Source organism: Mesocricetus auratus, unplaced genomic scaffold (genome assembly GCF_017639785.1).
Source record: "Mesocricetus auratus isolate SY011 unplaced genomic scaffold, BCM_Maur_2.0 Super-Scaffold_100025, whole genome shotgun sequence".
Lineage (NCBI taxonomy): Eukaryota > Metazoa > Chordata > Mammalia > Rodentia > Cricetidae > Mesocricetus > Mesocricetus auratus.
Window position 1 is genome coordinate 25,675,508 of NW_024429206.1, and position 21,860 is coordinate 25,697,367.

General features: G+C 55.1%; 3 protein-coding genes across 8 annotated transcripts in view; 1 reads left to right on the forward strand and 2 right to left on the reverse strand.

Annotated features, from left to right (window-relative positions):
* The window catches only part of LOC101843888 (NADPH--cytochrome P450 reductase), a 45,064-nt gene extending 37,329 nt beyond the window's left edge, over nucleotides 1-7,735 (forward strand). For all 3 annotated transcript variants that reach the window (XM_005080367.4, XM_013120787.3, XM_040731684.1), the window contains 14 exons: nucleotides 123-171; nucleotides 1,855-1,983; nucleotides 2,712-2,861; nucleotides 3,314-3,438; nucleotides 3,566-3,655; nucleotides 4,039-4,137; nucleotides 4,987-5,103; nucleotides 5,192-5,310; nucleotides 5,946-6,127; nucleotides 6,207-6,356; nucleotides 6,474-6,744; nucleotides 6,826-6,971; nucleotides 7,058-7,143; nucleotides 7,228-7,735. In XM_005080367.4, coding sequence (XP_005080424.1) covers nucleotides 123-171; nucleotides 1,855-1,983; nucleotides 2,712-2,861; nucleotides 3,314-3,438; nucleotides 3,566-3,655; nucleotides 4,039-4,137; nucleotides 4,987-5,103; nucleotides 5,192-5,310; nucleotides 5,946-6,127; nucleotides 6,207-6,356; nucleotides 6,474-6,744; nucleotides 6,826-6,971; nucleotides 7,058-7,143; nucleotides 7,228-7,372 — 1,858 coding nt within the window. In that variant the 3' untranslated portion in view covers nucleotides 7,373-7,735. The remainder of the gene's footprint in view (nucleotides 1-122; nucleotides 172-1,854; nucleotides 1,984-2,711; nucleotides 2,862-3,313; nucleotides 3,439-3,565; nucleotides 3,656-4,038; nucleotides 4,138-4,986; nucleotides 5,104-5,191; nucleotides 5,311-5,945; nucleotides 6,128-6,206; nucleotides 6,357-6,473; nucleotides 6,745-6,825; nucleotides 6,972-7,057; nucleotides 7,144-7,227) is intronic.
* A 157-nt stretch (nucleotides 7,736-7,892) lies between these two features.
* Tmem120a (transmembrane protein 120A) lies at nucleotides 7,893-15,688 on the reverse strand. Of its 2 annotated transcripts, none has more exons than XM_021233164.2 (12): nucleotides 15,481-15,688; nucleotides 13,908-14,026; nucleotides 13,599-13,715; nucleotides 9,830-9,889; nucleotides 9,544-9,639; nucleotides 9,380-9,469; nucleotides 8,937-9,002; nucleotides 8,774-8,835; nucleotides 8,594-8,686; nucleotides 8,421-8,502; nucleotides 8,281-8,349; nucleotides 7,893-8,205 (listed from the first exon to the last, which is right to left on the reverse strand). In XM_021233164.2, exons 1-11 carry the CDS (start codon nucleotides 15,559-15,561, stop codon nucleotides 8,325-8,327), a joined length of 891 nt encoding a protein of 296 aa, XP_021088823.1. In that variant the 5' UTR covers nucleotides 15,562-15,688; the 3' UTR covers nucleotides 7,893-8,205; nucleotides 8,281-8,324. The 2 variants fall into 2 exon arrangements, with proteins under 2 accessions (XP_021088823.1, XP_005080425.1); XM_005080368.4 differs by having other exon boundaries at nucleotides 8,421-8,485; nucleotides 15,481-15,686.
* Nucleotides 15,689-17,588: 1,900 nt separating this feature from the next.
* Styxl1 (serine/threonine/tyrosine interacting like 1) overlaps nucleotides 17,589-21,860 on the reverse strand; it is a 34,993-nt gene continuing 30,721 nt past the window's right edge. For 2 of the 3 annotated variants that reach the window (XM_040731687.1, XM_040731686.1), the window contains exon 9: nucleotides 17,589-17,962. In XM_040731687.1, coding sequence (XP_040587621.1) covers nucleotides 17,844-17,962 — 119 coding nt within the window. In that variant the 3' untranslated portion in view covers nucleotides 17,589-17,843. The remainder of the gene's footprint in view (nucleotides 17,963-21,860) is intronic. The other variant, XM_005080369.4, reaches the window with a different exon arrangement.

A 21,860-nucleotide genomic window follows, 5' to 3' on the forward strand; every position in this document is an offset into this window, starting at 1 on the left:
GTGATTGGACTAGTCCCACTGTTGGCTTCATCACTAGGGGATAGTCCAGGTACCACAGCCCGTCACACCCATCCTATAACAGCTGCCTCTACCCCGTCAAATCAGACTGTCTTGTTTTTTAGGACCCCATCAGTCAAAGAGAGCAGCTTCGTGGAGAAGATGAAGAAAACGGTGAGACTCCTGTTTCTGTTCTTAGGAGACTGAGCTTGGTCCTGGTGGGCACCGAGGGGGCTTGATAGGAGGGCTGAGGGCTGTTGGAAATGAGCGGCCCGAGTGCTAAGGATGTCCTCATCTTACACAGCACAAGGGGCTCTGCTTTGACTTTGACTTTCTTGGATAAAGTAAAATGTAAAAACAGACACCCCCCCTTATTATCAAAGTTTACAATTTGAGTCCATTCCCCAGAGCCCACATAAAAAGCCAGACAGGGTAGCATACGCTTCTAATTCCCAAAGCTCCCTTGTCAACAAGCATAGCCTGATTGGTGAGCTCCACACCAGTGAGAAGCCTCATTCAAAACCAGTGACGGAGGAACGACACCCAGTGTAGTCCTTGGGTCTCCATAGGTTCCTGCTGACACACACACACACACACACACACACACACACACACACACACACACACACACACACACACACACACACACACACGAGGTACACTGGAAGCCAGGTATGGTGATACACACCTGTAATCCTAGCAATAAGAAAGGTGAAGCAGGAAAATCAAAAGTTAAGGCCAGCCTGGGCTACCATAGTAACACCCTGTCTAAAATTTTTAAAGAGAGGGCCAGAGATGGCTCAATGATAAGAATACGTGCTGCTCTTGCACAGGACCTGGTTCAATTCCCAGCACCCTCATGGTGGCTTGCAACTGTCTGTAACCCCAGTTCCAGATCAGATACCTCTGGCTTCCAGTGGCTCCAGAATAAATACACATGATGCACACATCCATACACTTAAGATAAAAATACATTTTTTAAAATTAGGAAGTATGAAGATAGATGTAGCTCCTGTGCAAATGCCTATTTTAAGATCTACTTTATATATTGTGTAGACATACATGTATACACACACACACACACACACACACACACACATCTTTGTTTCTTGAGACAGGGTTTCTCTGTGTAGCCCTGACTGTCCTGGAACTTACCCTGTAGCCCAGAACTCAAATCCACCTGCCTCTGCCACCCCAGTGCTAGGATTAAAGACAGGCCACCACTGCCTGCCTTATTTTTTAGTTATGCATGTGGGGAGGGTTGTGCTCAGGAAGGAGTGCGGGTGCACTGAGGCCAGAGGCCTTTCAGTCCCTGGAGCTGGAATTACAGGTCACGGTGGCCACTGTGTGCGTGTGTGTGCAGGGCGCTGCACTTGGTCCTCTACAGGAGCAGCATGCTCTTACCTAACGAGCCGTCTCCCCAGCTTCTGCCTCACTGTGTTATACAAGGGACTTTAGTGACTGCAGATTTTGGTGTCCTGTGTGTGGTTGGAGATTGTGGCCCCCACAGATGCCAAAGGATCACATCCACTGTCTGGTATATTTATTGATACCTACGTAAGGCAAAATGGAGGTCTGCTCTCCATATTTCCCAGTCACCTTCCCTTTTCATACTCAGTATTGGGTTTGGTTTTTCCAGTGTCAGAGTATGGTCTTGAGTGATGTGTGAGATTGCTCTGATGACGGCAGCTGGACTCCCTTGGGTGATGTCCGTCCTCTTCCGTCATAGCATGTATGACAGCCGGTGTCAGCTCAAGTGACTCAAGACCTGAGGCCAGGAGAGAGAGGGCTCCACTTGCCAGGCCTGCCCCGTGTGTCCTGGGCCCTTACTCACCGGGTGTCTGCCTCTTCCCTTAGGGAAGGAACATTATCGTATTCTATGGCTCCCAGACGGGGACTGCTGAGGAGTTTGCCAACCGCCTGTCCAAGGATGCCCACCGCTATGGGATGCGGGGCATGTCTGCAGACCCCGAAGAGTATGACTTGGTGAGTGAGCCCCACCATATGCTGCCCTGTGTACCCCACCCTGCTGCTCAAGTGTGAGGGGCCCCAGGGTGCCTCTCCTCTCTATGGAAGGTGTTGGGTGGGGTCATCTCAGAGAGCTCTAAGCCACCTTATGTTGAGCCTCTTAGTAACTTGTGCATTAAAGCTGACGAAGAGTTGGGATAGAACCAGGGAGGGGTCGAGAGAGAGGCCATAGTTAGGGGCAGTGGAGGCCCTCCTTATATCCGTAAGCCATCCTGCCTACACTGTTCCTCTTAAGCCTGTATAGGATATGACACATCTCAACCATGTTCTTAGCAGCTAGGGACAGGAGCACTATTGCCCCTCACTATCTGCCAGCTCCCCAGACTTCTTCTCCTGGTACTGCCTGCCTCCATTCGCTTACATGGGGTGGCTTTACATAGTGCACAAAACTCTGTCAGCCACCGGTAGAAGGGAGGGAGCAGGTGGCCCAGAAGTTGCCACATTAGTCACTGACACTCCCCCACAACTGAAGAGGCACCCTGTGAGGTCTTCTCTCAGACCTTCCCACGGCCACTCCCTCCCATCCCCCCACTGGCCCCTGCTGCTGTGGGGTCCTCCATCTCCAGACTGCCTTTTAAATTTATTAGAAATGCACGAGGGACTGCCTGGACCAAGGCCTTCCCACCTGCCACTCTGTTCATCAGCTGTGGGCCCAGGCCACAGTGGTGACACCCCTGTCTCTCTAGGCCGACCTGAGCAGCTTGCCTGAGATCGACAAGTCCCTGGTAGTCTTCTGCATGGCCACGTATGGCGAGGGTGACCCCACCGACAACGCCCAGGACTTCTATGACTGGCTGCAGGAGACTGATGTGGACCTCACTGGGGTCAAGTTTGCTGTGAGTTTCCCAGAATCCTCTGGGTGTACGCTGGCCTCTGGCAGCTCCCCAGAATCCTAGGATGCTCCTGTCCCTTCACCGTCTGCCGGGCGGGGCCTCCAGCAAGGACCTCATCCTTACTTCAGTGAGGGTTTGCCCTTCTAGAGCGCCTCCTCCCACATTGCCCGCTGACCCCTCAGGACATATGGTATTGGACAAAAGGCTAAAACAATATAATTTGGCCAAGCAAGGAGGACTGGAGCCTCCAGCTAAGCTGGTCACTTGGATTGGAGGTGTAAAAAGGCTGGTCATAAAAGGAGCTACCTGTGGACCGCAGGTCACCTAAATAAGGCCTTCAGGCATTCTTCTCAGTGCGCATGGTGCCAGAGGCTCCCAGTGCAGACTTCAGCCCACCCCAAGGACACCAGATCCCACTGGGCAGAGCCTCAGAGCCTCCCCTGCCGTCCCCACAGGTGTTCGGCCTTGGGAACAAGACCTATGAGCATTTCAATGCCATGGGCAAGTATGTGGACCAGCGACTGGAGCAGCTCGGCGCCCAGCGCATCTTTGAGTTGGGCCTTGGTGATGACGATGGGAAGTAAGTGTCACCCTAGTGTCACAGGTCCAGCCTGGAGTGTTGGCCACCCTCCTTCCCCTAGCAGAGCTGGGAGCCACAGGGTGACGGCGGGCTGATGTCTAGCTGACTGAGCCTCTCCTCTCCCCAGCTTGGAAGAGGATTTCATCACATGGAGGGAGCAGTTCTGGCCAGCCGTGTGCGAGTTCTTCGGGGTGGAAGCCACTGGGGAGGAGTCCAGGTAAGTGGAAGGCCGAGGCCGGGGCCTGGGCTGGGTGGCCCTGGGGACAGAGTGAGGAAGGAGGTCAAGAGCTCAGGCACAGGATCTGGGGGTCCTCGTTCTAGATGAAGGGGCTCCCTGAAGGGGAGGGGTGTGGTCCTGTGGCATCACATGGCACTGGCTGTCCTTCCATCTGGCTTCTGCTGGTCCCTCGGGCTCGCGGGGCAGCTGCAGCCCCCCTCTCGCCTTTACCTCTCCGTCGTCTCTATTGTGTCTGTAGCCCCGTGGCCCTCTGTCCTGTGTCTTCCACTCATGTCCGCTGTGTAGTTGAAGCCCTTTCTTGCTGTGGCTGGCCCTGCAGCCTCCCTCCTGGCCCTGACCCCAGTCTTGGTTTTCCCCTCCAGCATTCGTCAGTATGAGCTCTTGGTCCACGAAGACATTGATGCTGCCAAGGTTTACACCGGCGAGATGGGCCGCCTGAAGAGCTATGAGAACCAGAAACCGTAAGCAGGAAGGGAACGGGGCTGGAAGCCTGGGCCCTCGTATGTCCCTCCAGAGTCATCTGAGCGAGCACACTGGGGACACCCACACCCCTCTTTCCACTAACTGGAAGGGCACAGGCTGCCCAGAGGACAGGAGGACAGGAGTACTCCCCACTGAGGCCTCAGGAGCCCAGCCCTGGCAGGGCAAACCTGGGCAAGAAGCCCCTTTCCTTTCCTTGGACTCCACGGCCATTGGCATGCAGCTTAACTGGTGGAGTGCTTACCTAGCAGGTGTGAGGCCCCGGGGCCCATCCGCAGCACTCTCTCAAGCTCAGCACAAGGTGGAGGAGGGAGGGTCAAGAGTCCAGTTGTCCTCAACTGCATAGTGGGTTCCAAGGCCGGGATACATGAAAACCTGTCCACAAAAAGTCCAAATCCTGTTCTCACTTTGACCCTGCATACCCCTGGGTACCACCCAGGTTATTCCCGCTGGAACCTCCCCAGTCGCCATCCTGCTGGGGCAGACTCTTTCATCTGCCTCCTAGACACACTACAGTCTCTGAATGTGAGTGTGAAAGCCAAGTCTGTGCAAGTATCTCAGGACTAGGTAGCTTCCACAGTGGCTCCACCCCCTGGCTCAGGCCCCCCACGGGCAGAATGCAGAGGGTCTTAGGGGCCAGCTTGTTTTCCTGTCTGTGTCCCTTTGCTCTGCCCACTTGATTTACTTACGGGGCTGGGACAGCCCTTGCCATACTAAATGGGCTCCCTCATGGCCCTTGAAGGCTCGAAGCCCCCTGCCCCCACCAGCTCTTGCTCCCAGTGTTTAGTGGAAGCAGGTCCCAAGCCAATCATGACCTTTCTTCCTGCCAGCCCCTTTGATGCCAAGAACCCATTCCTGGCTGCTGTCACCACTAACCGGAAACTGAACCAGGGCACTGAGCGGCACCTGATGCACTTGGAATTGGACATCTCAGACTCGAAGATCAGGTACCTGCGGCCTCCGCCTCCCTGGGGCTGACCTGGCCCTGAGGCACCGCTCGCTCGCTCCCTCCTGAGCCTTGCGTTTCCACTCCAGGTATGAATCTGGGGATCATGTGGCTGTGTACCCGGCCAATGACTCCACCCTGGTCAACCAGATCGGGGAGATCCTAGGGGCTGACTTGGATGTCGTCATGTCTCTAAACAATCTCGATGGTGAGTTCTGGAACCAGGGGCCAAGCTTGTCTAGGTCTGAAGGTTGAGCTTCTGGCTCTGGCCTGTGGCCCGGGTGCTAAAGTCCTAAGACTATGTAATGAGGTCTGGCCCTCCATCCCTGTCAGAGTTATAAAGGGCACCTGAGGCAGGAGGCAGAACCAGCCCCGCTGCACCCAGCCACACAGCCTCCTGGACCGGGGCTGCTAAAGCAGGCCTATGTCTTAGGCCTGGGCTCCACAACTACCTCTGTGGCTATGGGCTGCTGCCTCCCTACTCCTGGGCCTCCATCCTCACTGGTAAATGTGAGGACTGGGTTAGCAGCCCTCAGTGCCTGCTAGGTTCCTTCACCCGTGTCCTGGTTCTGCCCTTAGTGACTTGCAGTAGAGCACACGGACACACACACACACACACACACACATACCCCTTCCTCGAAGGCCTGGCTGCCTACCACGGCTAGATCCCTCTGCGGGGCCTGAAGTTCAAGCAGAAAGCATGAGCCTTGCCAGAGTCGAGGACACAATAGAGAGCAGGCTGGAGTGTCAGCTGTCTGCTACAAAGGCCTGCAGGGCTTCTGTCCTCTGTGAGGCCCCGCTCTGCCCCAGGGTGACCGTTCACGCAGTCCTTCTCTGCTGCAGAGGAGTCCAACAAGAAGCACCCGTTCCCCTGCCCCACCACCTACCGCACGGCCCTCACCTACTACCTGGACATCACCAACCCGCCGCGTACCAACGTGCTCTACGAGCTGGCGCAGTATGCCTCAGAGCCCTCTGAGCAGGAGCAGCTGCACAAGATGGCGTCATCCTCAGGCGAGGGCAAGGTGAGCCTGCACACCTCTGCCTCCACATCCTCCCCAACGCACACGCCCAGGCTGCCCATCCCTTCTTCCGTCCCCCCAGGAGCTGTACCTGAGCTGGGTGGTGGAGGCCCGGAGGCACATCTTAGCCATTCTCCAAGACTACCCCTCACTGCGGCCACCCATCGACCACCTGTGTGAGCTGCTACCTCGGCTGCAGGCCCGCTACTACTCCATCGCCTCCTCCTCTAAGGTGAAGGGAGGGCACCAGCTCGGCCGGGAGGCGCCGCCTGGGGCAGTGGACTCTGGACACCCAGCCAGGAGAGCGGCTGGAGAGGGGCTCCCACGCTCACACCAGTCCTTCCTTCAGGTCCACCCCAACTCGGTGCACATCTGCGCTGTGGCTGTGGAGTATGAGGCCAAGTCTGGACGAGTGAACAAGGGCGTGGCCACCAGCTGGCTTCGGGCCAAGGAGCCAGCAGGAGAGAACGGCCGCCGGGCCCTGGTGCCCATGTTCGTGCGCAAATCTCAGTTCCGCCTCCCTTTCAAGTCCGTCACACCTGTCATCATGGTGGGTCCTGGCACAGGGATCGCCCCCTTCATGGGCTTCATCCAGGAGCGAGCCTGGCTTCGGGAGCAAGGTAAGCCATGGGGCTGAGGTTTTGTGATGGTCAGAGCCTGGCCAGAGAGCTCCCCTTCACCATAGCGTCGTCCCTGCCCAGGCAAGGAGGTTGGAGAGACACTGCTATACTATGGCTGCCGGCGCTCGGATGAGGACTACCTATACCGCGAAGAGCTGGCCCGCTTTCACAAGGACGGGGCCCTCACCCAGCTTAATGTGGCCTTTTCCAGGGAGCAGGCCCACAAGGTGAGGCGGGCGGCCCGGCTGCCCCATGAAGGGGCGGTGCTGCGGGGTCTGGACGCGGCTTACAGCCCACCTCACCCCTCCCCTAGGTCTATGTCCAGCACCTGCTGAAGAGAGACAGAGAGCACCTGTGGAAGCTCATCCACGAGGGCGGGGCCCACATCTACGTCTGCGGGTGAGTAGAGGGCCGGGAGGCATGGGGTGCTGACCACCCACCCACAGGTGGCTCCAGAGTCCCTCACATCTTGTCTCCACCCAGGGATGCTCGAAACATGGCCAAAGACGTGCAGAACACCTTCTACGACATCGTGGCCGAGTTTGGGCCCATGGAGCACGCCCAGGCTGTGGACTATGTTAAGAAGCTGATGACCAAGGGTCGCTACTCCCTGGACGTGTGGAGCTAGGAGCTGCCACCCGCCCACCTTGCTCCCCGTAATCACTTCCCTAACTCCCTTCTGCCGACCTCCACCTCTGGTGGTCCCTTGCGTGGCCTCGACACAGGGAGGCCAAGGGACCGACTCCTGGCCTGACTGACACCCTTCTGGGCCGCTCGGCTGAGCCCAACCCACTGTACCAGGCAGGCGGCCCAGTCCCAGGGCACATGGCGAGAGGAGCCAGCCACCTCTGGTGATGGGTGCCTTAGGCCCTCGGCAGCTGTACAGAGGGGCTTTTCTCTCCAGAGCTGAGGTGCAGCCCCACCAGTGATTTTTGAATGAGTGTAAATAATTTTAAATAACCGGGCCCTTGGAATAAAGTTGTTTTCTGTATTTGCCTGGTGTTGTTGGAGCCGATATGGGATCTATCTTGGGACCTGCTTGGGGACCCTCTTTCCCAGACCAGGAGCCAAGAATCAGTGCTGTGTTGGGGACCCACAAGCCCTGCCTCCCCTGGGAGGATACACCCACAATCCATCAGACACCTCCATGCCTCTCTTCCTTTATTGAGGCCCAGAGCCCAAATCCTGCAAGCTGGGCTCCAGGCCCAGGCCTTCCTCAGGGCCCACAGAGCCCACAAAGCCCAGGGGGCACAGAAGGGAACCCCCATACACACAGGGGTGCCCCACCCTGCCACCCCAGCTGGCACACAGGTCAAAGCCCCTTTGGGGCTGGCCATCACGTCTAGCTTAATCCTTCTTGCTCCCATGCTGCTGGCTGTGGAACTTCTGGTGTACCACTCGGAGCGTCGTGAAAAAGTTGCCGAGGAAGAGGAGAAGGAAGGGGAAGCCGCACATGAGCACCTGAGGGGTCGGGAAAGCGGGGTCAGGACAGGCGAGGCCTAGAGGGGTCCCCTGCCCTCCCAGACCCTGGCTCACCTGCCACTCCTTGCACTCAGGGTCCCGGGCCAAGTTGAACAAGGTCAGTGCATTAAAGAGCTGCCAGAACTGTAACGGAGGGGTCTGCTCAGTGAGTGCTCCCTGGCGCTCAGTCACGGGGACACCCAGGGGTGACTTACATGTCCAAAGAAGAGGAAAGGAAGCAGGAAGGTGAGCCCTCTCCACATCCAAGACTGGAAGCCCTCTGTGGGGTGGGAAAACCTGAGGTGGTGAGCAGGCCGGAAGGGACAGGAAACCTTCACTAAGGAAGCCCCCACCCCTGCCCGCCTGGGGCCTCGGCCACCCGACTCACCCACGGTGAGGTCCATAGTGTGTCGTTCGCCCAGGGCGCGCAGGCGGTACAGGCACCCGCTCTGATAGTAATACTGCAGAAACTGCACAAAGCCTGGGTGGCCGGGCAGGTGGGCATGTCAGAGCCCGCTTTGGGCCACAGGCCTTCTTCCCCCGTCCCCTCCCAAGCAAGGAAACTCACTCTGGTACATGGAGAAAGACAGAAACTGGTTCCGGAACTTCTGGTACATGAGACCATCTGGCCTAAATTTAGGGGGAAGCAGGAGAAAGGAGGGAGGTGTGAGAGCCGGGTCTTGGGCCACGCCCCGCTCCCCTGCCAACTGAGGTCTGTCTCCGTCACTCACCAGGTCAGCATGACTCCTGACAGGAACGTGGACACGTAATGATGGAAAACCCACCAGCCTTTGATCCTGTAGAGAGGGTGCTGGTCATCCCTGTGAATCAGGGCAGCTCCCACAGACCCAAGGGCCCTGTGCATGACCCACCCTGTGGTGATAACCTGTTTACATAAATAAAGCTTGCCTGAAGATCAGGTGGGCGGAGCTAGCCACTAGCTAACCATAGAGGCCTGGAGGTCTGTACAGACAGACAGGAAGTGAGATGGCTGGGCAGGGGAACAGGGGTGGGAAGAGACAGGAACTCAGTCTCTTTTCAGTCTGAGATGTTGTAGAGGTCAGCTCCAGTGGCTGCTCTGCTCTTCAGGCAAGCTTTATCTGTTGGAATGCAAACAAGGTATCTCCACACTTGCCCTCAGGACTCACGCTGCCACCCCACTGCACACGCACACCTGGAACCATTATTGATGAGGATGCTCTCTCGGATGGTCAGTGTGCAGTAATACCAGACCAGCAGGAAGTTGAAGGCAGCGTCCGTCACCCTGGGGAGTGGGGTACAAAGAAATGAGGCTAGAGTCTTATCCCTGACCCTGTCCCCCCAGACCAAGACGCTCACCTGGAGTTGAACAGGAAGCGGCAAGAGAAGGAGATGACAATGAGGATGATGGTGAGGTAGAGCTTGAACTTCTCATACTCGTCTTTGTAAGCAAACCTGGGCGGGGCAACAGCAGCCATTCCCACTCACGGGTGGGCAGGCTGGGTGGGGGCCTGCCTTCCCCACCATGCCCAGAGGTCCCAGGCCAGCCTGGAGAAGTTGACCCAGAACCCCAAGGCCACACCAACCAAGTCAAAGGTGGATGGGGAAGAATGGAGACCCAACCCCGACTACCACCGCCACATACTTGGCCTGCTTGCTCAGAAGTGTCACGTTGACATTCCCCAGAACCAGACTCAGGTACAACCTAAGGGACAGAAGATGACCTGAGTGACAGAGACAAACACTACAGCCTAGAGCCTGTCGCCTTCCCCGTGGACTTGGTATACTCCAAGTTTAAGAGGCACCACTAACCAACCACACATGGTACCCACCTCTCCCCCTGCCTGCTCCAGAATCCACTAACCAACCACCCACCTCGCCCCCGCCTGCTCCAGAATCCCGTCCTTAGGGTAACAGTGTCTCCAGTCTGTGGCGTTTTGTCTAGGACCTCCCTGTGTGGGTACCTTGAGAGCAGATGGTCATCCAAGAAGCTCACTGCACCCCCTCCATAGCTTCCCATACACAGCCACACCCCGACTTCACTCCCATCTCAAGCGCCTCCCTTCAAAACTCCGTGGAGGAGATGGCTCAGCTAGCAGAGTGCTTGCCTAACACCCACGAGGTCCTGGGTTCAATCACCGGCACCACATAAAAGCTCACACCTGTAACCCCAGTTCTTTGGAGGTGGGGGCAGAAGACCAGAAGTTAAGGCTAGCCTGGGCTTCAAGAGACCCTGTCTCGAAAATATACCACCAAAACCAACAAACAAAACCAGGCTCCTTGTAGCTCTGCCCCTCCCACTAATGAAGCCCGCGTGTTCCTGGAGAACTCCAGGTGTGACAGCAGCGCTGTGTCACGCACTAAGCAGGCGCACCCAGCAGACTGGCAGCCGGCCCGCTCCGGCCTCAGCATGGCAGAGACGCCTGAGGCTACAAGGGAGCGGCTTCCCAGCTGTTAGGATTACTACTGCTGTGACCAAACTGCGTGGTCAAAAGCGACTTGGGGAGGAAAGAGTTTCTTTGGCTCACAAGTCCTGGACTGCCATCCCCGGAAGGAAGCAAAGGCGGGAACTCACACAGGGCAGGACCCTGGAGGAGGGACTGATACACAAGGACTACAGCTTGCTCAACTGCTTACAGACTTCAGGACCACCCACAATGGGCTGGGCCTACCCACAGCAACTACTAGTCAAGAAAACGGCCCTACAGGCTTGCTTACAGCTTGATCTTTTTTTTGTTTTGTTTTTTGTTTTTCGAGACAGGGCTTCTCTGTAGCTTTGGAGCCTGTCCTGGAACTAGCTCTTGTAGACCAGGCTGGCCTCGAACTCACACAGATCCGCCTGCATCTGCCTCTGAGTGCTGGGATTAAAGGTGTGCGCCACCAACGCCCGGATCTTAAGGAGGCGTTTTTTCTCAGTTAAGGTTCCCTCCCCTCAGATGACTCTAGCTGTGTCAAGTTGACATAAAAACTAGCTGGACAACCGACTCCTTATCAACTTAAAACTAACCTTTCCTTTCTTGCTCATCCCCAGGATCTCATATTAATAAACATCACAATATAAAACAAAATTACCAACTTAAAATTAGTACAGAATTTACAAATTAACACTTCAAAAGTGCAGTCTCTTTAAAACTTACAAAGTCTGGCCGGAAAGTGGTGGCGCACGACTTTAATCTCAGCACTCAGAAGGCAGAGGCAGGAGGATCTCTGTGAGTTCAAGGCCAGCCTGGTCTACAGAGTGAGATATGGACACCACTGCCATGTGGTTGCTGGGAATTGAACCCAGGCCCTCTGAAAGAGTAGCCAGGGCCTTTGACCACTGAGCCATCCCGCCTGCCCCCACAACAGTCTTTGACCCTCACCTGACCTTCACAAGCCAGGCCTCCATCGTCCTACTGCTCAGCGGTGTCTTCCCAGCTCCGACAGAACAGCCCGCTGAGCTCTCCACACTCGACAGCTTTCCAGCCCAAAGTTCCACAGTCTCCCCCAAGCAGCATGCTCAGGTCTGCCACAGCAGCACCCCACATCCTCATCTTAAGTGGGCGTGACTATTGCTGGGGTGAAGCACCATGAGCAAACACAGCTTGAGGAGGAAAGGGTTTACTTGGCTTACAAACCCTGACTCACAGTCCACGGAGGGAAGTCAAGGCAGGAACGCAAACCATATGGAGCCTGGGGGCAGGAGCCGATGCAGAGGCCATGGAGGGAGCTGCTCACTGGCTTGTTCCCCATGGCTTCCTCAGCTGCTTTCTTATAGAACTCGGGACCACCAGCGCAGGGATGGCGCCACCCACAATGGGCTGGGCCCTTCACCATCAATCATTAATTAAGAAATGCCCTACTTTAGAGTTGGGCGTGGTGGTGCCCACCTTTGATCCCGGCATTAGGGAGGCAGAGGCAGGTAGATCTTGGAGTTAAAGGCCAGCCTTGTCTACAAAGTGAGTTCCAGGACAGCCAAGACTACACAGAGAAACCCTGATTCAAAAAACAAAAAGGAAGGAAGGAAAGAGGGGAGGGAGGGAGGAAGGAAGGAAGGGAGGGAGGGAAGGAGGGGAGGAAGGGAGGAAGGAAGGAGGGAGGGAGGGAGGGAGGAAGGAAGGAAGGAAGGAGGGAGGGGAGGGAGGAAGGAAGGAAGGAGGGAGGGAGGAAGGAAGGGAGGGAGGAAAGGAGGGGAGGAAGGGAGGAAGGAAGGAGGGAGGGAGGGAGGAAGGAAGGAAGGAAGGAAGGAGGGAGGGGAGGGAGGGAGGAAGGAGGGAGGGAGGAAGGGAGGGAGGGAGGGAAAGAGGGGAGGAAGGGAGGAAGGAAGGAGGAAGGGAGGAAGGAAGGAGGGAGGGAGGAAGGAAAGAAGGGAGGGAGGAAGGGAGGGAGGGAGGGAGGGAGGGAGGAAGGAAGGAAGGAAGGAAGGAAGGAAGGAGGGAGGGGAGGGAGGGAGGAAGGAGGGAGGGAGGAAGGGAGGGAGGGAGGGAAAGAGGGGAGGAAGGGAGGAAGGAAGGAGGGAGGGAGGGAGGAAGGAAGGAGGGAGGGAGGAAGGAAAGAAGGGAGGGAGGAAGGGAGGGAGGGAGGGAGGGAGGGAGGAAGGAAGGAAGGAAGGAAGGAAGGAAGGAAGGAAGGAAGGAAGGAAATGCCCTCCAGGCTTGCTTACAGCCTGATCTTGTGGAGGCGTCTTCTCAGTTAAGACTCCGTCCTCTCAGATGACTCTGGCTGTATCAAGTTGACATTAAGAACTAGCCAGGACACAGACTCATTGCCCAACGCTGACCCAGCCTCACTGCCCAGGGCATCAATCATGTTTTGCAAGTACTCTACCAAGTCAGCTACATCCCCAGCCCTTGGCTTGGCTTTGATTTTATTTTTACGTGTACGGGTGTTTGCCTGCATGTTTGTATGTGCACCATGTGTGTGCCTGGTGCCCACAGAGGCCAGAAGGTGGTGTTGGATCCCCTGGAACTGAAGTTGCAGACAGTTGTAAGCTACCATGTAAGTTCTGGGAATCAAACCCTGGTCACCAGTGCTCTTAACCATTAGGCCATCTCTCCAGCCCCTTTGGTCTAGTTTTGAGGGAGGGTCTCACTCCACAGCCGTGGCTGGGCTGAAGCACACCATGTTGATCAGGCTGACTTTGAATTCACTATGTAGTCAAAGAGGACCTTGGACTCTCCAGCCTCCAGCCTCCTGCGCTAGCTCATTGCCTCTGAAGATGACTCAGGCATCCCTGCACCGGACACTGTGTCTGGCCATGTGTCGGGTAGATGTCCATCACTGAGACACCAATTCCCTAACCCTCCCCTTGGGGCTCCCATGATGGTGAGCTGTCGGACAGCCGGGCCGTCAACATGGACCCCTTTGCTGACTGAATGACAGATAGAGTGGCTAGGGCTTTCGCGTCCCCGGAGCTGGAAGGAGGAAGGGCTCACCCGTTCTTCTTAGGCAAATAGGCTTCCATGTCAAAGAAGAGGCCTTGGCGCTCCTTCATCTGGTTTTCCAGGTCCTGTGCGGCCTCCGCAGACTCGGATGGGAGAGAGGGTCTGCATCTGGGAGTATGGCGGGAGTCAGTCAGTGCAGGTGGGGGAGCCCGAGTCCTGCAGGAGCCCCAGTGGGGACCCTTTGGGACAGAGAAAGGAACAGAGCCCAGGGAGTGGAAGAGTAGAAGAGCCATGCAGGGTAAGCCAGCGCCCCCACCCCATTCAGCAGCGCCCACCCCCAGCGGGAAGTCACCCCCTCACTTTTTCAGCACCAAGGCCAGCTCCTGGAGCCTTTTCTTCTGGCGAGTGATGGAGTTCGTACAGTTGTCCTGGAGTTTGGTCAGCTCCTCTAACTTCAGGCGGTACAGGCGGTGTGTTTCCTAGGGGAGGGAGAAGGCAGGCAGGGCTGAGGACAAGTGGCCTGTCCTTGAGGACCGCCATCACAGAGGGTCTTCTGTGTCTGGCACTATCTTCACAACCTTCCTAATGCTGCAACCCTTTAATGTAGTCCCTCATGTTGTGGTGACCTCAACCATAAACTTATTTTCATTGCTACTGTTATAAATTGTAATGTAAATATCTGTGTTTTCCAATGGTCTTAGGCCACCCCCATGAAAGGGTCATTCGCCCCCGTAAAATGGGCCTTGACCTGAATTCACCCCAACCTCAGTTCCTCCTACCTGTCTAGCCTGAAGGAACGGAATACAGGGTTATCCATAAAGCCTTCCACCCACGAATTCCTGATGTTTCCTCTAGGGTCAAAGGTCACAAGACTCCCAACCCTAAGGCCAGTCCCTCCCATCCACTCCCCTCCTGCAAGCACCTTTGGCCCAGGCACTTTGCCCTGGTGGGTGAACCTTGTAAGTTGCAACCTAAAGACAGGACAAGGGGCAGTGTGGGGAAATCAAGGCAGAGGCCATCATAGTGATGGCCAAACAGGGAGATTTAGGGCTCTCTAGGCCTCTAGAGATTTCTAACACCAGCAGGCTGGGAAGGATTGACACAAAGCTGGGCACAGTCCAGCAGAGGCAAAGGTCTAACCTAGTCTCCAGTTGGCCAGGCTCCACTATTTGGGTCTGTTTCTCATGCTAACCCGGGCGGCCACATCCTCCTGAGGCTCTAGCCTATGGCACCTCTGCCCAGTGATAGCCTTCCTGGAAGCGGCAGCTTCCTCTCTCTAGCATGGGGACAGAGAGGACACAAACAACCCCAACTTGGAACTGGGAGGTTTTCCAAAAGTCTCAGACAGACTCTGGCAAGCCAAGAGGTACAGCCTGCCCCGCCCACCTCTCCCTACAAGAAAGAAGCGCCAAGGCGAGCCTGCCCTTCTCTAGGTGGTCGCTGTCCCTCTGTCTCAGAAAGCTGAGATGTCCACCCAGGCCCGGATTTTATCAAAACTTGCTTCCCTGCAGCGTTCAGCAAAGAGTTGGCCAAGGGCGGGGAAGGCGTTGTCCGACTGCACATTTGCTGGGTGACTGAACCAAAAGGCCGGCCGGGCCAGGCTTGGGCTCTGCCACGAGTGACTGCCCTCCAGGAAGGGGACGAGGTCCCAGATCGGTTAGCGGTGCAGAGGGAGGGCCACCAGAGGAGTCCTGGCCTGCTTTCAAGGCCTTTGCACAAAGTCGAGATGGCCCGGTACAGTGGGATCCCGCCCAAGCACGCCAGGGACGCGCGGGCAATCAGGGCTACCATCAGCTATTTAAAATGAAGAGTGGCGGAGGGCCTCAACCCCTGACCCCTCCCAGCTACCCTATGTCTGACCTAGGGCTGCCGACCCATGTCCCCGAGACAGAGAGACGTGGCTCGGGGCACGGATGGCCGCAGGGACGCTCACCTGGATACCTTGGAAGTCCTGCTGCAGGTCCTCCCAGTTACGCAGGCAGTCGCCCAGCGGGTCTGGGGGCGGGGATTGCATGTCTCTGTCCACGCCACAGGACCCGGGGAGCCACGAGTGGGGAGGACGGAGCTGCAACCCCGGCCGGCCGGAGGCGCCTCCGCCACCGCCCCCGTCCGCTTCCGGGCTTGCGCTGCCCCGGCTGCCAACGGGAAAAGGCCCGGCGTAATCCGCGCGCGCCCCGCCCCTAGAAGCAGCCAATCGGAGCCCGGGACGGGAAATGGGCGTGGCCACGTGCCCGCAGGGCGTCTCCTGACTCGGTGATCGGCATCCTCAGACCACTCAAACACCAAGGTGACACGTGCTTCCAACCTTTTATTTTTTAAACATAGCGTCTCACTACGGCGTCCTGGCTGGTCTGGAACCGAGAGATCCCCCTACCTCTCTCCCCCATGCCGAGATTAGAAGCGTGCACCATCCACCCCGCCCTGCACTTCATACACTTTTGTCCTTGTTGGAAGCTGCGCCTCTCTAGCTAGGGACAGCCCTTGTCTCACATGCTTTCCTGGCCCAGAGTCCTCCGTACTCACCTCTCCTGTCCTTCATACAGCATGTAGGCTGCCTCTCTAAGATATAAAACTTAAATCCGCACGTGACCCTGCTTAAGACTTACCCGTGGGTCTAGAGCTGAGTCGGTTGAGTGCTTGTCTAGCACACAGGGACACTGAGTTCAATCCCCAGCGGATGTGGAGGCACACGCCTGTGATTCCCGCACTTGGGAGATGCAGATAAAAGGATCAGAAGTTCCGGGTCATCCTCATCAGGGTACACCCTGCCCGCGCCCCATGGCCCTCTGTAGAAAGCTCTAGGAGGCAGGTGGTAGCTAGGGATATTTTCTTTCTTTTGCTTGTTTCGAGACAGGGTTTCTCTGTGTGTAGTCCTAGGTATCCTGGAAATCGCTCTGTAGACCAGGTTGGTCTTGAACTCAGAGATCCTCCTGCCTCTGCCTCCCGAGTGGCGTGCGACCAAAGGTGTGGGTCACCACGCCTGGCTGGAGATGTTTTCTTAAATGGCTGACACCCTACATTACCCAGCAGTCCCCTTGTAGTCTGTGAGTCCAGGGAAGTACCTTTACACAATTCCCTTTAGGACTTGTGTAACCTGAACTTGTGAGATGCCTCAGCTGTCAAGACAAATGACCCAAGTACAATCCCAGGACCCACACTGTGGAAAGAACCAGTTTCAGCAACTTCCACACAAGTGCCAAAGCGTGCCCACATATACACACATAAAAAAGTGTGGGATGGCTCGGTGGTTAGGAGCACTGGCTGCTCTTCTAGAGGACCTGGATTCAATGTCCAGCAGCCACATGGTGGCTCACAAGCATCTGTAACTCCAGTTCTAAGGGGTACAATGCCCTCTTCTGACTTCTATAGGAGGCAGGCATATACATGGGGCACAGACACGCATGCAGGCAAAGCATCTACATACATAAAATAAAACAAGCATGAACGGTGTGTGCTATGCATGTATTTGTGGAATGGATTAAAAAGTCAGTGCAGAACTGAGGGTGTGGCTTAGTTGGTAAAGTTCCTGGCTAGCATGCAGGAAGCCCTGGTCCACCTTCAGCAACACATAACCTAGAACAGTGGTGCACACTGTAATCTCAGCAGTGGGGAGATGGAGGCAGGGAGAGCATGAGTTAGAATCCTCTTCAGCTACATGGAGTTTGAGACCATCCCAGTCACAAAACATAAAAGGCTGAGGATAGAGCTCACTGATAGAAGGCTTGCCTAACATGTGTGAGGCTCTGGGTCAGTGGTTCTCAAACTGTGGGGTGAATGACCATTTCACAGGGGTCGCCTAAGACCACTGGAAAACAGATGTTTACATTGTGATTCCTAATGGTAGCAAATGACAGTTACAAAGTAGCAATGAAAATAATTTTATGGTTAGGGTCACCACAGCATGAGGAACTATACTAAAGGGTCGCAGCATTAGAAAGGTTGAGGGCTGCAGGGCGGTGGTGGCGCACGCCTTTAATCCCAGCACTCTGGAGGCAGAGGCAGGCGGATCTCTGTGAGTTCGAAGCCAGCCTGGTCTACAGAGGGAGTTCCAGGACAGCCTCCAAAGCAATACAGAGAAACCCTGTCTCAAACAACAACAACAAAAGAAAAAGGTTGAGAGCCACTGCTCTAGGTTCAGTTCCCACACAGAACCAGCCTTAAGATGTAGACATGAAACTTCAGGCCACAGAGGTCTTCTGGACAAATCCAAGTGTATACCTAACCCCCACGCCCCAAAAGTCCCAAGCAAGGTTCCTCAGGCCCAGATGGGCCACAGACGCAGGTCAGTAGATAGGGTCAGTGATGTCTGTGATATATTCCCCATGGATAATTTTCTCCCACTCCAGCAGCTGAGCCACCAAGCCCCGATTTGGACGCATGTTGTCTTTGCATTTCTTCACGTGGGCCCAGGCCCTCTGTGAATGTAGAGAGAAGGAAGATTTCAGGGCAGGCAGTGTGGTCCTTCCAGACTAGATCACAGCCAGCTCAGGGCAATCATGAGGAGCTGAGTCCGGTCCCCAGGTCCCATGTGAAAACAGTTTGTGGTGGCACACGTGTAATCAGTCCTAGTGCTGGGGAGTGGAGACGGCATTCCTGAGGCTCACTGGCCAGTTAGCCTGGCTTAATCATGGAGTGCAGGGACGGAGGGAGGGACGGAGGGAAGGAGGGAGGGAGGGGGGAAGGGGAGGAGGGGGGGAGGGAGGCAGGGAGGGAGGGAGGAGGGAGGGAAAGAAAGAGGGGGATGAGAGGGAAGAAAGGAGAGGGAGGGAAGAGGAGAGGCAAGGGGAAGACGGGCTCCCAAGCCTGATGATCTGCGTCCAACCCTAGTGACCCATATGGTACAAGAAGAGAACTGTCCTCTGCCCAGGAGCCATGTGAACACACACACAAGTGCACACGGGCACACACTTAAAGGCACAGAGGAAAGAAAGAATGTAAGCCTGGGCTGAACCTATCAAGGCAAGGAGCCCTGGGCACAGCCTAGGCCACAGGCAAGCTCCTCTACTTCTGACTCGGCATGGGTGTCAATTCTGTTTCACATGGCTCCCGTGAAGACTGAGACAACATGCATGTAACCTCCCGTGGGCCAGGTAACGCCAGAGCCCGGGACACTCAGCAGCCTCAACAAGGTTTGCACTGGGACCGGCCGAATCACTGGAGAGATGACAAGAGCCGTGGAGCGTTCTCGGGAGAAGGAAAGGCAAAGCTGCCTTCCTCCGGGCACTGCATCCACATGGAGAGCAGAGGGCGTCTACGAAAAGAGGCGCGCATGTGCTGGTCTTCATCCGGATTAGAGACAGAGTGGAAAGGCAAAATGGTACCTTAGGGGCTGGAGAGATGCCTCGGGGTTAAGAACATGTACTGCTCTCACAGAGCACCTAGGTTTGGTTCCCAGCACCCACATCAGGCAACTCACAATCTCCTTTAACTCCAGCTCCTGGGGATCTAATGACATCTTCTGGCTTCTGAGGGCAACTGCACTCATGTGCACCCTCCCCAACACACACACACACACACACACACACACACACACACACACACACGAGATAGTAAACACAGGAAAACTGCAGAATAATAAATTCAAAACATGACTCAGTTGTTTCTATGTGCCAATTGATGATGAACAGTCCAAAATGAAGAGGAAGAGATGGAACAGGAGGAGGAGGAAACAATTAAGAAATCAAGGGAAGGGCCTGGAGGGATGGCTCTGTGATTTATAGCACTTGCTAATCTTGCTGAGGGCTCAGGGTTAGTTCCCAGCATCTACACAGATGGCCACTTGTAATGACAGCAACTTCCAACCACCTGTAACAACAGTCCCTTTGTCCTCCACAAGCACCTGCAGACAAGATCCACATAGACACCCTCCGGCACAGACACAAACACATTACAGAAGAAAGGAAGGAAGGAGGAAAAGACGGAGAGAAGGAGGAAGGAAGGGAGGGAGGAAGGAAGGAATTTTAGCCCTGGGGAGATGGCTCAGCCAATAAAGTGATTGCCATATAAGCACTGAGGACCTGCATTTGATCCGCAGAAGCCATGTTAATCCTAGCACTAGGTAGCTGGAGACAGGTGGATCCTGGGGGCTTGCTGGTCAGCCAGCCTACTCTACTTGGCAAGCACCAGGCCAATGAAAGAACTTGTCTCCTGAGGAGTGACACCTAAAACTTTCTTCCAACCCCCCCACACCTTCCTACATACACATACAAATATATACCCTCCTATACACACATACACAAACACCCTCCTATACACACATACACACACACCCTCCTATACACACATACACACACCCTCCTATACACACATACACACACACCCTCCTATACACACACACCCTCCTATACACACACACCCTCCTATACACACACATACACACACACCCTCCTATACACACACACCCTCCTATACACACACACCCTTCTATACACACACACCCTCCTATACACACACACACCCTCCTATACACACACACCCTCCTATACACACACACACCCTCCTATACACACACACCCTCCTATACACACACACACCCTCCTATACACACACACACCCTCCTATACACACACACACCCTCCTATATACACACACACCCTCCTATACACACATACACCCTCCTATACACACACATACACCCTCCTATACACACACACCCTCCTATACACACACACACCCTCCTATACACACACACACCCTCCTATACATATACACCCTCCTATACACACACCCTCACACACATCCATACACACACATGCACACATTCATATGCAGCTGCACAGACACCCTCATACACACACACACACACACACACTCATATGCACGTACACAAGTTGTGTTCGGGAGTGAATATAAACAAATTAGACAGGAAGTGCAGCAGAGGTTGCCGGAGGCTGGGGTCAGGAAAGAACAGAGATTATCAATCACTAGGCACAGAACCTCAGTTTTGCAAGACATGAAAGCTTACAAGCTGGTTTACAGTCTGAATGTGCTTACCACAAAAGCACATGCTTAGAAGTCATTAAGAAGGAGGGCTTAATAGGTAGGGTGCTGGTCCCCTAAGCCCACTTCATAGGTAGGTGCTGGTCCCCTAAGCCCACTGCACACCCCAGCTCATAGCATGTCTGCTGGGATTCTCATAGGCAGAAAGGCCTTATCCTGTCATTTTGGGGCTCTGTGAAAAGTGTGGGTGCTTGCCTGAGTCAATGGGCTTTGGATCCCTGCTATACTATATGTAGCCTTGAAGAATGCACCCAGACTTACCACACCCCAAAAAAGTTGGGGGCATAATGGTATCTAAGCTACAGGGTCACTGTGAACATTCCATTACCTATAAGGAATTGAAAGGTCAGGGTCAGGGGGACACAGCTATAACCCCAGCACGCAGGAGGCCAGGGTGGGAAGGATTGTGAGTTCTAGGTAAGCTAGAAGTCGGCAGCCAGTTACAGCTGGGCCTGGGTTAGTAATGAGTGTCAGGCCTCGGGGAACTATGTATCAAAATCCATGCAACATAGTGGAGCATATCTAAAACAAAAACAAACCACTAAATGGGAACTACAGAGATGGTTCCAAGGTTAAGAGCAATTGCTGCTCCTCCAGAGGATTCAGGCTCAATCCCTGGGACTCATCCGGTGGCTCCCAAGTGGGTGGAACTCCGGTCTCAGAGGTCTGACTCCCTCTCCTGGCCTCTGTGGGCACTGCATGCATGTTGCGCACTGACACAAGAAGAAACACCAGTGCACATAAAATAAAAATAAGCAAATTCAAGCTAATAACAATAAACTTACTTATTATTGTCATGTGTGTGCATGCTATGTAGGGGGTACGCATGCCACCGCACACTTGTGGAGGTCAGTTATGGACTAGCTCTCTCCTTCTGGCTTACCAGGTATTGAATCCCAGGGGCCGGGATTGCAAGGCAGAGGCTTTCCCTGCTTAGTCACCTTGTCAGCCCCTTTCTTAAGGGTCTTTAAAGGACACAAGTACCAGAGGGTTCTGACGGGGATCCTGCCCAGCATGGCAGTTCTGTATCAGCCTCCTGGGGTCAAGCCCAGGTCAAGCTATGTAATGAGCCAACTGCCAAAGCAAACGAGAGGTGGGCACTCCTGAGCCCTGCAATGTGAGCTGAACAGCTCTCTTTGGCCAAGAGTTATCTAGATGTCATCTCTGGGAAGAGTGCCTCGTGTTGGGACTTCCTACAGAGAGGACAAAGATGGCTGTTCCAGGAACAAGTGCCAGGGTTCCTCCTAAGTTCAGACTAACCTGAGCCTGAGGAGACCCAGCATCAGCCACTTGGAGGGACAGGCAGACCAGGCA

Bases quoted from the DNA above. Each gene is read 5' to 3' on its own strand.
- Tmem120a (XM_005080368.4), bottom strand. From the start codon at position 15,561: ATGCAATCCCCGCCCCCAGACCCGCTGGGCGACTGCCTGCGTAACTGG. The intron at 9,890-13,598 runs GTGAGCCCTTCC...TCTGTCCCTTAG, and splicing joins TATTTGCCTAAGAAGAACGG to GTTGTACCTGAGTCTGGTTC. The intron at 8,687-8,773 runs GTGAGTTTCCTT...CCGGCCACCCAG, and splicing joins GTCTTTCTCCATGTACCAGA to GCTTTGTGCAGTTTCTGCAG.